Here is a 15,212-nt window from a genome sequence, read left to right as displayed (position 1 = left end):
GGAAGAAGGGGGAAGGAGGCTCTGGTGGGGCCTGAATGAAATGGCAGCTGGGGACCAATCTCCAGTAGAGGAATAAGTCAAGGGACTCTCTCACCCACTGGTTGCCAGTTAGGTTCACAGGCAGGAAGGAGGTGGGAGGGAGGGGAGAGACTTGGGCATCTGTCTGCATCACCATCCGGCACACCTCCATCAGCCTCTCTGCAGAGCCAGTAGTGGTAAGACTCCAGCTGCTGCAGATCTGACCAGGTACCAACACCAGTCAGTGCATCCTCTGTGGCTGTCTCTGGTCCTCATCATCCCTTGAGGATCCGTCAGCCCTGCTGCCCTTCTGCAAACAGTCCTTGACTAGCCCCTTGCATGGGGTTCTGTGGGGCCCTGACTTAGGAAGAGCAAATCCCGTGGCAGGCCAGGGAGGGGGTAGAACAGGAAGGAAGAGGGGGAAGGAGGAGGTGGATATGGGGAAGAGAGGAATATGAGGATTCTCAGGTGGTGCTGAAATTCCTCCACAGGATTGGGAAGAGTGGGTCACTGGGTGAGAGGGTCCAGGGACAGGAAGGGTGACATTGCCTCCTGTGTGAGATGCCTTGTGCTGCCCGGATGGCTTAGCAGACTGCTTTCATTCCATAAACACACACACACACACAGCCCGCCCCCCCCCCCAACCTGCCGACCGCTGTAAGCTCCAGCCACAACCAGGCCCATGCTGACAGCAGTTCCTGGTGACCCATTTTGGATTTCTGGCAACTGCACAAAAAACATTTGTTCTGACCTGGCTTTTCAGCCAGAAGGGTCCTAGCTCCTGGCAGTCTGCCAGAGGTTCAGCCACTTTGTCACATCTTTGTCAGACCTGCCTAGGGAACCCCTGGGGCTCGGCCTGTCCCTGGCTGATGCAGGATTTGGCCAGGCCTGCACATAGCAGCCGTCTTCACCCACCTTTCTAATGATTAAAATTGACCCTACACATGCCTTGGTAAATCAGGGTCTCTGTGGTCCAGACATAGCTCCTTCGGGTGACAAATACAGATTAAGTCCTTTTTTTGACCCCATTACTTCAAGCTTGTGAGGACTCTGCAAAAACCAAGAGCACTCCAGCTCTTCCACCTTCCTGTGATAGATTCAAAGCAGACTAGCGCCCAGGCATAGCCCTCGGAAAGAACTCACTATAATCTCCCTACATTCAAAGAGTCTCTGTAAGGCAATAAGATAATTGCTTTGCCAATGGGTTTCAGCCCCCAGCAGGTTCGTATGGATTCAATGTGACCAAAGAAATTGACAGCAAAACGTTTTTTGGGGTGAAAGGGTTTATTACCCGGCTTGTTCCCCAGGCAGTAGGTTGAGCACTAGCGTCTCTGCCCCCGCCCTGGACCAAGCTCTCTATATAGCGCAATAATAGCTTATTGCCTAAAGGGGTGGAAGCAGTAGCCTAGCAACAGGCCAGTTACATCACCAGGTGGTTTAAGTTCAGTGAGGATCCTGGCCATAGGAACCCCAACTTCCCCAAATAATCAACCTCCCCAAATAAGAATATGAATAGCCAATTAAAAAAATGTCTGTTTCATTCCTGAATAAGAAATACATTCACATAATCAAAAACCAAAATAGTGTAAGAGGTTGGCAGTGAAGTCTTGCTCCACCCTCGTCCCCATGAGCCCAGTTTCCTCTCTCAACTTTCCCCTACCCTACGGCATCCACAGGGGTAACCACCTGTATTAGTTTCCTGTGTATCCTAGAGTTCCTTTAGGTGAACATAAGCCATCCACTGAATAAACTGAAGAGATAATTTTTAAACCTGTGAGCACTTACAGTGTGGTAGGCACAGTTCCGAATGCTTAATAGGCATTAACTCAGTTAGTCCTCACAACAGACCCCAGGTTGGTGCTGTGTCCATCTTAAAGGAGATGAAACGGAGGCAACAAGAGGTTAAGGAGTTTGCCTGAGTGGCTGCACCTGGCAGTTCACAGCCCAGGAAATGCAAATGATCAATTAACATTTGGAAAGATGCTCAGCTGCCTTAGAGGTTAGGGAATAGAAAATGCAAACACAAAGAGCTTCTCATTTTTTTATCCATCTGTGAGCAAACTTTGCGAAAGGAGGTGGGGACTGGCACTCACATGCCCTGCTAGTGGGAGCATGAATTGCTCCAAACTTTTGGGAAAACAATCTGGCAGAATTTATTATAATGTTTTAATGCATACACCCTTTGACGCTATTCCTCAGAAAAAAAGGCTCCAGAATATAAAGCTAATGTGCACAGATGTGTATTGCAGCAGTGTTTGAGAGGCAAAAAGCTAGAAACCATGTGAATATTCATCCAGGGGGAAGTTGTTGGGTAAATTACCATACATTCATAATAGGGAATATTACACAGCTATTACATAAAATGAGATCTGTATATATTGATTTGTGATGTCCACAAAATATTTTTTAAGTGAAAGAAGCAACTTACCAATAATTTGTATAGTAGTTACATGTTTTTGTATTTTATATTCATTTATATATCTGTATATTTTTAAGAAATATCCCAACTGTGGATAAAATGAAAGTTCCTGTGCCCAGGATTCTCACCTGGTTCTGGTTGGCTGGCTCACTACACATGTGTGGGCAATACATTGCTATTGACTCTATATTAAAGAGCTCCGCCCAGTGGTCTGGGCAACAAGGCGGCAAGGCTGCAGGAAAGCCAAGGCTGGAGTGCTGGCAGCACTGGGGACAGAGACTCAGAGGATGGCTGTGAGGGCAGAGAGGCTGTCTTGCCAATGGATTTCAGCCCCAGGCAACTTTGCTATGGATTCAATGTGACCAAAGAAATTGACAGCAAATGTTCTTTGGGGTGAAAGTGTTTATTACCTGGCTTGTTCTCCTGGGTAGGTCGAGCACCAGTGTCTCTACCTCCTCCCAGAGCACTGGGCCAAGTTCTCTATATAGCACAATAATAGCTTATTGCCTAAAGGTGTGGAAGCAGTAGCCTAGCAATAGGCCAGTTACATCATCAGGTGGTTTAAGTTCAGTGAGGATCCTGGCCTATAGGAACCCCACCTTCCCCACAATGAGTTCTTCATATATTTTGGATATCAACCCCTTATCAGATGTATCATTTACAGTATCTCCTCCCATTCAGTAGGTTGCTGTGGGGACAATGGAAGTTCCTGTGGCCAGGATCCTCACCTGACCCTAAACTACTTGATGATGTAATTGGCCTACTGCTAGGCTAATGCTTCCACATTTGTTGGCAATAAACTATTACTGACTGAGTCGTTATATAAGGAGCTCTGCCCAGCGCTCAGGGTTGAGGCAGGCATGGAGGTAGATTACAGATCCGCAGGTTTCTGGATGCGGACATGATTCTAGTGCATGACCTCCCACTGTGAGAATAAAGCTGGGTATAAACCCTTTTACCCCAAGAACATTCAGTTGTTCTTTCTCAGTATCACCAAATCCATAGTGAATCTGCCCAGGGCTGAAACCCTCAGGCAAGACAGTTGCCTTTTTGTTTTGTTGATGGTTTCCTTTGCTGTACAGAAGCATTTTAGTTTGATGTAGTCCATCCTATTTATTTTGCTTTTGTTGCCTTTGCCTGAGGAGACATATAAAAGAATATATTGCTAAGACTGACACCAAAGAGCTTACTGAGAACGTTTTTTTTCTAAGAGTTTGATGGTTTCAGCTGAAGACATTTTTGGTTGTCACACTGGGGAGTGCTAACCACACAACTACTGAACATCCTACAGTGTGCACACAGCATCCCCACCCCATGCCCTGTAAAGAATTATCCAGTCCAAATGTTAATAGTGCTGAGGTTGAGAAAACCTGGCAGAGAGGAAGGAAAAGAAAGGACTAACATAAAACTAACAATTAATTTGCCCTCATAACTATGTTGTTTGACTTACTACAATGTGCATTTATTTTGACAACTAAAAATTATCCTATAAAAGTAAAAATACTATTCAGTAGTTTGTTGTTTTGGTAAAGACAATGAGGGAGCAGGAGTGGGAGATTGTTCCCCAAGCCAAACTGTTTTCTAGGAGATCTTGGAAGGCATGGGTGTGACTGGAGGGTGGTGGGAGCTGGTGGAGGGAGCAGGGGATGAGTGGGGGTGCCTTGGAGCCTGGACCTGACATTGGAGCTCACCCCTACTGTCTGAATAATCCCAAGGTTTTTGTGTGCTGAACAAGGACCTGCAAAAAATGTCCTGTGATTAGGCAAGCCTACTGTGATGGTGAGAAACAAGCCTGTACCCTATTTCCATTTTACAGCCTGGAATAAACCACCTTATGGTCAGGATGCAGGGAATTATAACTCATCACAACTGAATTTCTCATTGCCCTGCTGAGAGAGTTGGGTATTTCTTGGGGGAAAGTGGTTAATTAAGATGAGAAAACTCCGGCTTAAACTATGGGTAAATGAAACAGTATTCTCTGCTGCAGGCCTAATCGGAGCTTTTAATATGCTAGCATGTCATCTCCAAGAAGGTGGTCATCAATTGTGGGACTTCCTTGTCTTGACCAAGTCCTTTTTAGTGAGAGCATCTCCTGAGACTAGGATTCCATGGAATACACTTTGGGAAACACTCATCTAGTCTAATCATAGTTTTACTGATGAGGAAATGGTGGTCAAAAGAAAAAGTAATTGGCTGAGCTAACTGGGATGGGTGGGGTTCCATCCCAGAACACCTATCTTCCAATGTTTTGTTTTCCTTTCTAGCACTAAACATATAACCATAGGTACAAATTGACTTTAAGATACTTGGGTAACATTGTAGGGTTTAAGGACAGACTTTTTTCTTGGTGGAGGGGGCACCTGCAAAGAATGCTTCACCAGTTCCTTTTGAAAATATAACCTGCATAGGACAGGGCAGGACTGCAAGGGGAACACTTAGGACTTCACCACTGTCCAATTTACTTCAAATTGACCTCGTTGGGCCAGGAGAGGCCCTACAAAACTGATGCTGTTTTGTAGTTCTAAAAAGTAAACTGACTAAAAAGTATTTGATCCTATTATATGCTGGCCTTCTGCAGGGTACTGAGGATTTAAATATGAGTAGAGTATAATTCCTCCTCTAAAAGGATTTTCTACCTGGTAGAGATACTGTATGCAGCTAGAGTGTGATAGGGCTATACTGAGAGTGTGAACAGTCCTACAAGCTAACAGAGGGCAGTGTTTACAAAGCCTTTCAAATGCCCACCCTTCTTAAGAAGTGTGCACACCTCAACTTGTGGACAATGGGGAGCTATAGAAGATGTTTTCAGTTTTAAACAGAGAACCCAGGCCTTAGAATGTTGTGACCCCATTTCCCATTATCAACTCTCCTTCCTGATTCTCCTGTTTTATTTTGGGTAAATTATGCTCAGAGAATGAGATTGTCTTTTGCCAGTAATTTACTCAACACAAGTTCACTGTGGGAGTAATAATTTATAAGAATATTTCACAAGCCAATAGCATACAGGATAGTATCTCTTAATAAATAACATACTCTAAACCAATGGTAGGTTAATTACACTATGGTTCCAGGAAAAGGGAGATAAAAGAAAGTCCAAATTCAGTTGAGGTACACCTTTCTACAAAATGATTGTCAGTATAGTCAGTCCTTCCAACTAAAAGCTGGGTATCAGCTACATGCTTAGGTTGCTCACTCCTGGGGCACGTGGATAATAACCACAGCACCAGTGATGGCAGGCAGGGTGGGTTGTTCCAAAGGTGTACCACTTGAGGGACAGCTTGCACCACTGCCTATGAGGAGCAGCCTCACCAAGACGGAACAGATGTCCCATCTCTTCCTGATACTGCTGAATGGTTTAACACAACAGCTGACCAAAGGGAGTGTCTCAAGACTGGAGAGCTATTTAGATCAGCAGAATTGCCTTGCCCAGACTTGACACTCTCGAGTTGGTCACACCTCTTGGTTTTTAAAGTTTAAACGCCTATTACCTTATGGACACCACGGCCCTTACTATGGTGTCAGTGTGCATAATGGTCCTTTCCAGTTCAGTGCAAGAGTTCCATAAGAAAGTCCTAACATTCAACTTCAAAACACGTTATTACAAGATCAAACCGCAAACAACTTTACAGTTTTGGCAAAGGCGATGATGGAGCAGGAGTGGGACTGTTCCCCAAGCCAAACTGTTCCCCAAGGAGACAGGATTTCAAGACATGTATCTGAAATTTATATCAGTACACAACATTCTCCTTTACCTTCTTCCCTGGTTAATAACCTCCCCGTGGAGCCACCCCCTCATCCCACATCACCAAGGGCCTTGGTCCCAGATCTCCCCCGTCCCCTCCCACCTCAAGCCTGGACCTCATCACCTGTTATGACCACCACCTCAACACCACTGTCACAGGAAACTGGTGCTCGGAGTAGACTGGTCCTGCGCAAGTTCGCGATGGCTCACAAACTGCCAGGGGAACCAGCGTAACAAATAACGCGTTGCGTTTAGGAGCCCACTCCTAAATTTAAATAATCTGGGCTCCAGCAGGTCTTTCGAAAGATGCGGGCTTAACGACTTCCATCCATCGGCAGCCTCCACGTCTACTGAGCACAACAATCAGGGAAGACGCACAGGAAAGCCAGCGTGGTTACTCCATTCTACAGACAAGGACACTTAGCCCAACGGACGCAAAGCGAGTCGCCCCAAACGTCAGAGTGAAGAGCAAAGCCGCAAAAGCATTCAGCGGATGCTGTGACGGTCCCGGCTCCTCGGCTGCGCGGACAAAGTGAGGCAGAGCTGGGCATGCGCAGTCTTTCCCGGCCGGCGGAGTCACGTGAGTGGGGCGGGTCCGCGGGTCTGGAGGAAGCGGAAGGCTGACAAGAAGAGACAAGAGCCATTCCCCCGGAAGTCCCGCCTGCCTCCGAGCCTGTTCCCGGAAGTGCTGTTGTTTTCTGCCGGTGTGATGGCTTCAAGGTTACTTCGCGGAGTTGGATCGCTAGCCGGGCAGGCTTTGCGGGCCCGCGGTCCCAATGGAGTCTTCGCGGTGCGCTCCATGGCATCTGGAGGTACTCAGTCCACCGAGCGCGCCAGGGACCCCGCCGTTGTCCTCCCGCGGTGGTGCTAGGGCAGCAAAGCGGGGCGGGGCCGTCCAGCTCCTTCTTCCGCGCCACAGTGACCGCTCCACTGTCCCGAGTGCTCAGGCTCTGCGGGCGTCTCCCTGTTATTCCCGACCCCGAACTGCTGCCTCCCACCGAACTGACCCTGCTGCCAAATCATCCTAAACGGAGCTGCCGAGTGACCTTGGGGTACAGGGGCTGCAGCCGGGATGTGGAGAGGCTAAGCCGCCCTTTAAATCTGCACCGACCTCAGTTGGATGAACCCCACTAGAACTCTGACCTGCTTTTAGAAAAGTGGCCTTAATGGCTAAAGGAAGAAAAGATTTCCCTTCTGCTGCCAATTTTGGGGATTATGACTTTGCTTCTTAGGGGCAATGTGTATGGGTGACCTTTAGGAGCTTGTGAGCTGTGTGCAAGAATGTGTATATGTGCGTTTCCCATCTTGATAATTTCAGACGACATAATTCACGTATCTCCCTTTAGGTGGTGTTCCTACTGATGAGGAACAAGCGACTGGGCTGGAGAGGGAGGTCATGATGGCTGCACGGAAGGGATTGGTGAGGAGAAACTCCCTTTTGTGTGTTCCCTGGATAGGATCAGACCGATCTCCTTTCTGGGATCATTTGATCCAGGAAGTCTGGCTTGTGGCAACAGTGCTGCTAGCCTCTGGAGGGTAGGGGAAATGAGGCAGAATGACTCAACTCTTGTTTTTTCAGGACCCATACAATATTCTAGCCCCAAAGGCGGCTTCAGGCACCAAGGAAGACCCTAATTTAGTTCCCTCCATTTCCAACAAGCGAATAGTGGGCTGCATCTGTAAGTACCCCATCACTATTTTCTTATCCATTTGTTTAATATATCCTAATATCCTATAAGCTACTTCAGATTTTTTGTGTGTAAAGAGGATGTGTGTGTGTAAATGAGTTATTCTAAGGTTCCTGGCCCTCTCAGGCCTCAACTTGAATGGACTGCCCTTACTGTAAAGAGGCATAGAACATTAGTAGTACTGCTTCCTGCAGCATAAAGTGTTCAGCCAGAAAATAATTATTTTGCTTCCTCCTTGCCAGATACTGTTTTACGCACTAGAACTATGTACCAGAATGGACCTTGCTTTGGGATTCTCCATGGGCAGGGGACCTGTTAGAACCTAATACTAAACTCAGGGCCATCAGTTGCTTCATCTCAAGAGTGGGGAGGCGAGCTCGACCTAATACTAAACTCAGGGCCATCAGTTGCTTCATCTCAAGAGTGGGGAGGCGAGCTCGAACTGATCTCTTAAGGTGCCGGTTATAACTGCCTATCTCAGAGGTGTATGAGGATGAGATTAATATTGAAAGCCTTCCCTAGGTTGGATGGCCCTCAACCACCTTTTGCCTTTCAGGTGAAGAGGACAACAGTGCTGTCATCTGGTTCTGGCTGCACAAAGGCGAGACCCAGCGATGCCCCAGCTGTGGAACTCATTACAAGCTGGTGCCCCACCAGTTAGCCCACTGAGCCTTTGCACTAACTTAACTCAAAATGTACTATAAAGTTTCTTCTTTCCAATAAAGAGTAGTTGTTGTGTTGACTCCTTCTCCCACAGTTGGTTGGTCTTATTTTTCTCCTGTATTTTTTGTGGAGTCATGGATGATTCTTATATTGGGAATAGCTATCTGTTAATATTAGCTTGCCATCCACTTAACTAGTGTACACTGAGGTTGACAATCCCATAATACAATGATTGGGACCCACTGGTACGGGGAAAGCACAGGCTGTGGAGTCGGGCTGACTGGATTTGTAACATTGGCTCCCTCATGTAGCTTTGTCACTGCAGACGCCTCTCTGAAAGTAGCTTACATTTGTGAAAAAATATAAATACCTTGTATTATGAGTAATAATAACACATAATAAAGAGGTTGGCAGGTGGTAAGTCCTCACAGTATTGTTACAAAGATAGGATGACCTCGTGAGGAGAGTTTTGGGGGCTTTGAAGGCATAAGGGACTCAGGTTCAAAGTGTAGTTCTTGGGGATACTATCAGCAAAATCCAGAGCATGGTACAATTCCAGAAACCAATGGCTAGTTCAGATAAATGGCAACAACAAAAAACGCCAAAATAGTAGGGGGGAGGGAGGGCACTTAAAGTGAAACAGGTGTGAGGGATATGCCAGCCAAGAGTGATGTGTGAACCTTGTTTGGATCTTGATTTGAAAAGCCAAATGTAAAGAGAAAAAATAGAACTTGATACATATTTAGTGATTAATTTTAGATGTGTTAATGGAATTGTTTATGCTTTAGAGATATGAAGTGAGGTACTTGGGGGTGAAATATGCCTGGGATTAGCTTTAAAGCATGGGAAGAAAAGTAGTTTGGGGTATGACTGATGCATTGTATCTAGGTACAGGAAGGGCTACTGTTCTTTCAACTTCTGTGTATGTTTTAACTTTACCATAATAAAAAACGGAGTTGAGAGAAAAATCCAATTCTGCCACTTTATATTTGTGACACCTTACAGTTCTCAAAAGCTATTAGCTGAAAAACTGGAAATAATGGCTTTCCATTTGGTGTTGGGATTAGCCACAGAGGTGGCTCTAGTTGCCATCTCCACAAAATTGGCCCAGACTAGATCTTTCAGTTGAACTTATGGGAGATGGGAAGCAAAGCCCTTTTCTCCATTTTGACTTACCTCCTCTTATTGGTATCCATTGTCAACACTACTGCTTCCATTACTTGCTGTTAGTTATGATCTCATTTCCAGGAAATGCCTGAGCATTTAGCTGCCATTCAAGGCCTTTCCCTTCAGGAAAGAGAACTCCTACATACCTGTGGGGAAGTTGGGGTTCCTATGGCCAGGATCCTCACTGAACTTATACCACCTGATGATGTAAGTGGCCTGTTGGTAGGCTACCGCTTCCACATCTTTAGGTAATAAGCTATTATTGCACTATATAGAGAGCTGGCCCTGTGCTCTGGGCAGAGGCAGAGATGCTAGTGTTCGACCTATCTCTGGGAGAACATGCTGGGTAATAAACCCTTTCACCCCAAAGAATGTTTTGCTGTCAATTTCTTTGGTCGCATTGAATCCATAGTGAATCTGCCTGGGGATGAAACCCACTGGCAAGACAATTGGCATAGTTGGCAGGATTCATTGTTGACCAAGGAAAAAGGCAGGCTGCCCTTAAGGGAGGGGTGCTTCAGTGGGCTGCCCCTGTGAATGGGGAGATAGTGGATCGTCCCTCAATGGGTATGTGGTCTGAGGTGGCTTGCCTCCTAGAGGACTGGGCCCTATGCCAGAACTGGAGACAAGTGTAGGTGATAACTGAGGCAGTAGGGGTAGCCCTTGGTATAGTAAGTAGGTTTTTTGAGAGAGTACCTGTGAGGCAGCAGGGACTGTGGGTTGGCTGCTTCTCACAGTATTAAAGAGTCTACAGAAGAGAAGGACATGCTCCTGAAAAAGATCCAAGAAATAGCAGCACAAGAATGTGAGCTGCAAACTTCTGTGGATTCCCTGAAGAAGGAAATGGCATTGATATGAGAGGACGCAGCATGAGAACACTGGCAGCAAGGTGCCACTGAAGAGGTAAAAGATTCCTTACAGAATGAGATGGCAGCACTGCCAGGTACTTTGAAGGAGAAAAAGGCCATCAAGGAAAAAGACAAACTCCTGAGGGAAGCACAGACAGAGGTGGCACAAGAATGCCAGCTGCGAAGCATTGAGGTGAAGGTAAGAGAGCTGTGGAAGACTGAGCTAGCATTGCTGCAAGGCACAGTAGAAAAGGTAAAGGTTGTAGCAGAGGAGGCACTCATGGGAGGGGAGAGAGGTGCCATCAGCCCCGGAAATGGAGGAGCTTGGGAAGGATAAAGGGGTGGTGCTGGAGGCACTGACACCTGTATTGAAAGCACACCCAGTGGTTGTAAAGAAAATAAAGACCAAGCAGCTGAAAGTTCCCCAAGGAGAGGAGCAGCCCCCTCCCCAGGTCATGGAGCACTCTATGGTCCACCCCCATACTCAGGCTGAGCTGGTGGATTTGGGTTCCCAGTTTAGACAGAAACCCTTGGAGTCAATATCAGCTTGGCTCCTGCGCCTGTGGGACTTAGGGGTGGATGGAATTGTTCTGTTGGGATCAGAGATGGGAAAGCTGGCTTCCCTGACATTGCACATCAGTGATTACAAAATGTACATCAGACCCCAGGGAGTCACTCCATCCTCTATTGGCTAATGACTGCACTTCATGCTGTGTGGCCCAATCTGGGTGATCTACTGTCCTCTCCTGCTAGATGGCAGATGTATCTGAGCTCCAACAGGTGTTATGAGAGCTAAGCATAAGAAATGTCTTTATAGTCCAGAGAATTATGGCCCAGATGAAGAGATTTTCACTACTGAGATGAGAAATATTGCGCTTCAAACGGCTCCCACATCCCTCTTGGGGTCTCTAGTGGCCATTCTTTCCCTTCATTTAGGGCATCCCATAAGCGAGGTGACACATATAGTAGCAGACTTAGGAGAGGCTGAAGCAATGAGAACCCAAAGAAATAAGGTCTGCTACTCACAAGAAGACTTTAAAGGGCCCCATGAAGGTTACGAGGATCCAGAAGGTTATGAGGACCCAGATGTGGGTTGATTTAATATAGGCAGGAGCAGATGGAAGGAAATTAGATGGGAAGTCAAATAGGATCTTACTAGAGCTATAGAAACAACTGAAACCAGAGTAGCAGTTCCAGCCATTAAGAACAAAGAGGCAGAGGTCCGAGACAGAGACACGAGTCCAGCTTGTGTGTCTGCAAGACTTCCTGCTGGAGAGTGAGCCAACCTTACTTGAGCACACATAGGAAGGTGATAGGAGAACACAGTTTGACTGAGGGGAAGGTCGAGGTATCTGCCCTGAGGGACCAGGAGGGTACCAGAGGCCACATGTTGAAATAGCTATCCATTGGTCCCCAGTGAACATACAACATGTCCTGGCTCTGGTGGACACACGGGCTGAATGTTCACTGATTCATGGTAATGCTGAGCAGTTCCCTGGGATCCCACTATCATAGATGGACACACGGGTAAGGCTATCAGAGTGAAACAAGCCCAAATCCCCATGGGAATAGGGTGTCTACCCCCAAAAGAGTATACTGTGTATATATCTCCTATCCTTGAGTGTATTTTGGGGATTGATATTCTGAAGGGTCTATGGTTGCAGACCACTGCAGGAGCGTTCAGACTGAGAGTATGTGTGGTGAAGGCAGTTCTGAGGGGACATGCTAGACACCCATAGCTTTGCCTGTGCCTCACTGGGTGACTAATACCAAACAATACAAACTGCCTGGAGGGCATAAAGAGATTGGAGAAACTCTCCAGGAGCTGAAAAGGTGGGTATTATAAAGCCCACCATAGTCCTTTCAATTCCCCAGTGTGGCCTGTAAAAAAGCCAAATGGCTCCTGGTATATGACTGTGGATTACAGAGAACTGAATAAAGTCATACCCCCTATGCATGCTGCTGTCCCCTCTATTGCAGGCCTGATGGATACCCTCAGCCATGAACTAGGAACATACCACTATGTGGTAGATCTTGCTAATGCCTTCTTTTACACTGACATTGAGCAGGAAAGTCAGGAACAGTTTGCCTTCACTTGGGAAGGATGGCAGTGGACTTTCACTAGCCCATCCATCTATCATGGGGATACTTCAACAGCCCCACCATCTATCATGGACTTGTAGCCAAGGGCTTGGCTACATGGGAGAAACCGCCAATGGTGTGGCTGTACCATTATATTGATGATGTCATGCTCACGTCCGATTCTCTTTCAGATCTAGAAGGTGCAGCACCTAGACTGCTGCAACATCTACAGGAGAAAGGATGGGCTATGAACAGTACAAAGTTCAAGGACCTGGTTTGTCTGTCAAATTCTTGGGGGTAGTCTGGTCGGGTAAAACCAAAGTTATACCGGAAGCAGTTATAAAGTCCAGGCCTTTCCTACCCCTACAACTGTAGTATTGCTACAGGAGTTTTGGGGTCTTCAAGGCTACTGGAGAGTGTTTATCTTACACTTGGCACAAATTCTGAAGCCCTTATACTGGTTGGTACAAAAGGGCATCAGGTGGGACTGGGATGAGATATGTGCATCTGCCTTTACTACAGCAAAAAGGGCAGTCAAGGCCATGCAGGCCTTGAGTGTAATAGACCCATCAAGGCCCTGTGAGCTGGATGTTCATGTGACTGAAGATGGTTATGGCTGGGGTCTCTGGCAGTGGCTTGAACGAACTCGCCAACCTATTGGATTCTGGTCACAACTCTGGAAAGGGGCAGAGGTACAATACACTTTGATAGAAAAACAACTGGCTGCCATGTATCACACCTTGCTGGCTATAGAACCCATCACTGGAATGACCCCAATAAAGGTAATAACCACTTATCCCATCTTGGGGTGGGTATGAGACTGGACCCAAAAGCCAAGGAGTGGTGTGGCACAAATGCCCACACTGGCCAAGTGGGGTGCTTACCTATAGCAGTGTAATGCCCTCTCTAGTAGCCCCTTGAGTGAAGAACTCCAATGCTTATTGGAGCCAGTGATAGTGAAAAGCAGGAAGAACTTGCTTTAGTACCACTAGTAGCAGAGAGTCCCTATCGGGAGGGAAGAGCCCCTATACTTGAAGATGCATGGTACACAGATGGCTCCAGCCATGGGCTGCCCCCAAAATGGAGGGCCATAGCTTTCCATCCTAAGACTGAGACAATATGGATGGAAGTTGGTGAGGGGAAGAGCAGCCAATGGGCAGAGTTGTGGGCCGTGTGGCTTGTGATCAGCCAGGAGCCTTCCCCCATAGCTGTCTGCATTGACAGCTGGGCTGTCTATTGGGGCTTGACCCTGTGGCTACCAACTTGGTACCATGCCAACTGGCTGGTTGGTCACTGACCCCTCTGGGGGCAAGAATTGTGGTAAGACTTATGGGCCTGTAGTTAGACTAAAATAATTGCAGTTTACCATGTGACAGGTCATTTGCCCCTGGCATCCCCAGGAAATGATGAAGCAGATAAATTGGCCCAGATACGTTGGTTAGAAGAAAAGCCTGCCTCTGATGTAGCCCAATGGTTATATCAGCGTTTGTTGCATGCAGGGTAAAAGACAATGTGGGCTGTAGCCCATCGGTGGGGCTTGCCTTTGACCTTTGAAGAAGTTAGTAGAGCCCAACAGGAGTGTGTCGTGTTCTCCAAAAGGGACTTACACCAAGTTCCACAGCAACATGGGACAATAGCTAAGGGGCCTATACCCCTCGTCAGGTGGCAGATAGACTATATTGGGCCTCTACCTGTGTCAGAAGGATATCGGTATACCACGATTTGTGTGGACACAGCTACTGGACTTCTGGTTGCTTTTCCTACCCGTTGTGCAGACCAGCAGATGACCAAAAGGGGCCTGGAGTGTCTCTTTGCCGCCTATGGCTGACCACAGGTAATTGAGCGTGATTAGGGCCCCCATTTTACTGGACATACACTGCAAGAATGGGTGCGACAGCTGGGAATCAAATGGAAGTTTCATGTGCCATACAATCCTACTGCAGCAGGCATGATAGGGAGGCACAATGGCTTGTTAAAATCCGGACTAGAGTCAGATACCAATAGTCTGTAGGGATGGTCAGTCCACTTATGGACTGTGCTATGGTGTTTGAATGAGAGATCCCGAAAGGGAGCCCTGAGCCTCACAGACATGTTAACACATATGGCTGCCTCCACTATACAACTGCAAGTACAAACCAAGGAAGAATCACTGAAGCTGCGGTTTGGCCACCAGAATGACATCTTGCTGCCAGCACCAACTGCACTGAACCCCAGGAGACTCCACTGAGTGGATGTGGCCTTGGACCTTTCGACACATGGACCAATGATGGCTGGCTCTCCTGGCACCAAGGGGACAAGGCCTGGAAGCTGGCCTCCTGTGTATTCCTGGAATAACAGCAGAGTGGCTGCCAAAGGTCACAATAGTATATCCTGAATGGCAGAAGGTAGGAGCATCTTACTGGGGAGTTTTGTTTTATCATTATGGCCAGTGCATGCATCTCCAGTAGCACTACGTATAGACTCTTCAGTAACCCTCACAGGGAAAGGAGTAAAAGTATGCTATACTAGACCTGGAAGGGCCGCTCTTCCTGCTACAGTCCTATCACAGGACCACTCTCTTGCATGCATCCTACCTGATGGACAAG

At 47.1% G+C, this 15,212-nt stretch overlaps 1 protein-coding gene across 1 annotated transcript; it reads left to right on the top strand.

Annotated features, from left to right (window-relative positions):
• Positions 1–6,827: 6,827 nt before the first annotated feature.
• COX5B (cytochrome c oxidase subunit 5B) lies at positions 6,828–8,616 on the top strand. Its single transcript, XM_017666802.3, has 4 exons — positions 6,828–6,991; positions 7,526–7,599; positions 7,759–7,858; positions 8,424–8,616. The coding sequence occupies exons 1-4, from the start codon at positions 6,889–6,891 to the stop codon at positions 8,534–8,536; spliced, it is 390 nt and encodes a 129-aa protein (XP_017522291.1). The 5' UTR covers positions 6,828–6,888; the 3' UTR covers positions 8,537–8,616.
• The last annotated feature ends 6,596 nt before the right edge of the window (positions 8,617–15,212 follow it).

This window comes from Manis javanica, chromosome 1 (genome assembly GCF_040802235.1).
Source record: "Manis javanica isolate MJ-LG chromosome 1, MJ_LKY, whole genome shotgun sequence".
NCBI lineage: Eukaryota > Metazoa > Chordata > Mammalia > Pholidota > Manidae > Manis > Manis javanica.
This window is presented reverse-complemented; position numbering and strand designations above follow the sequence as displayed.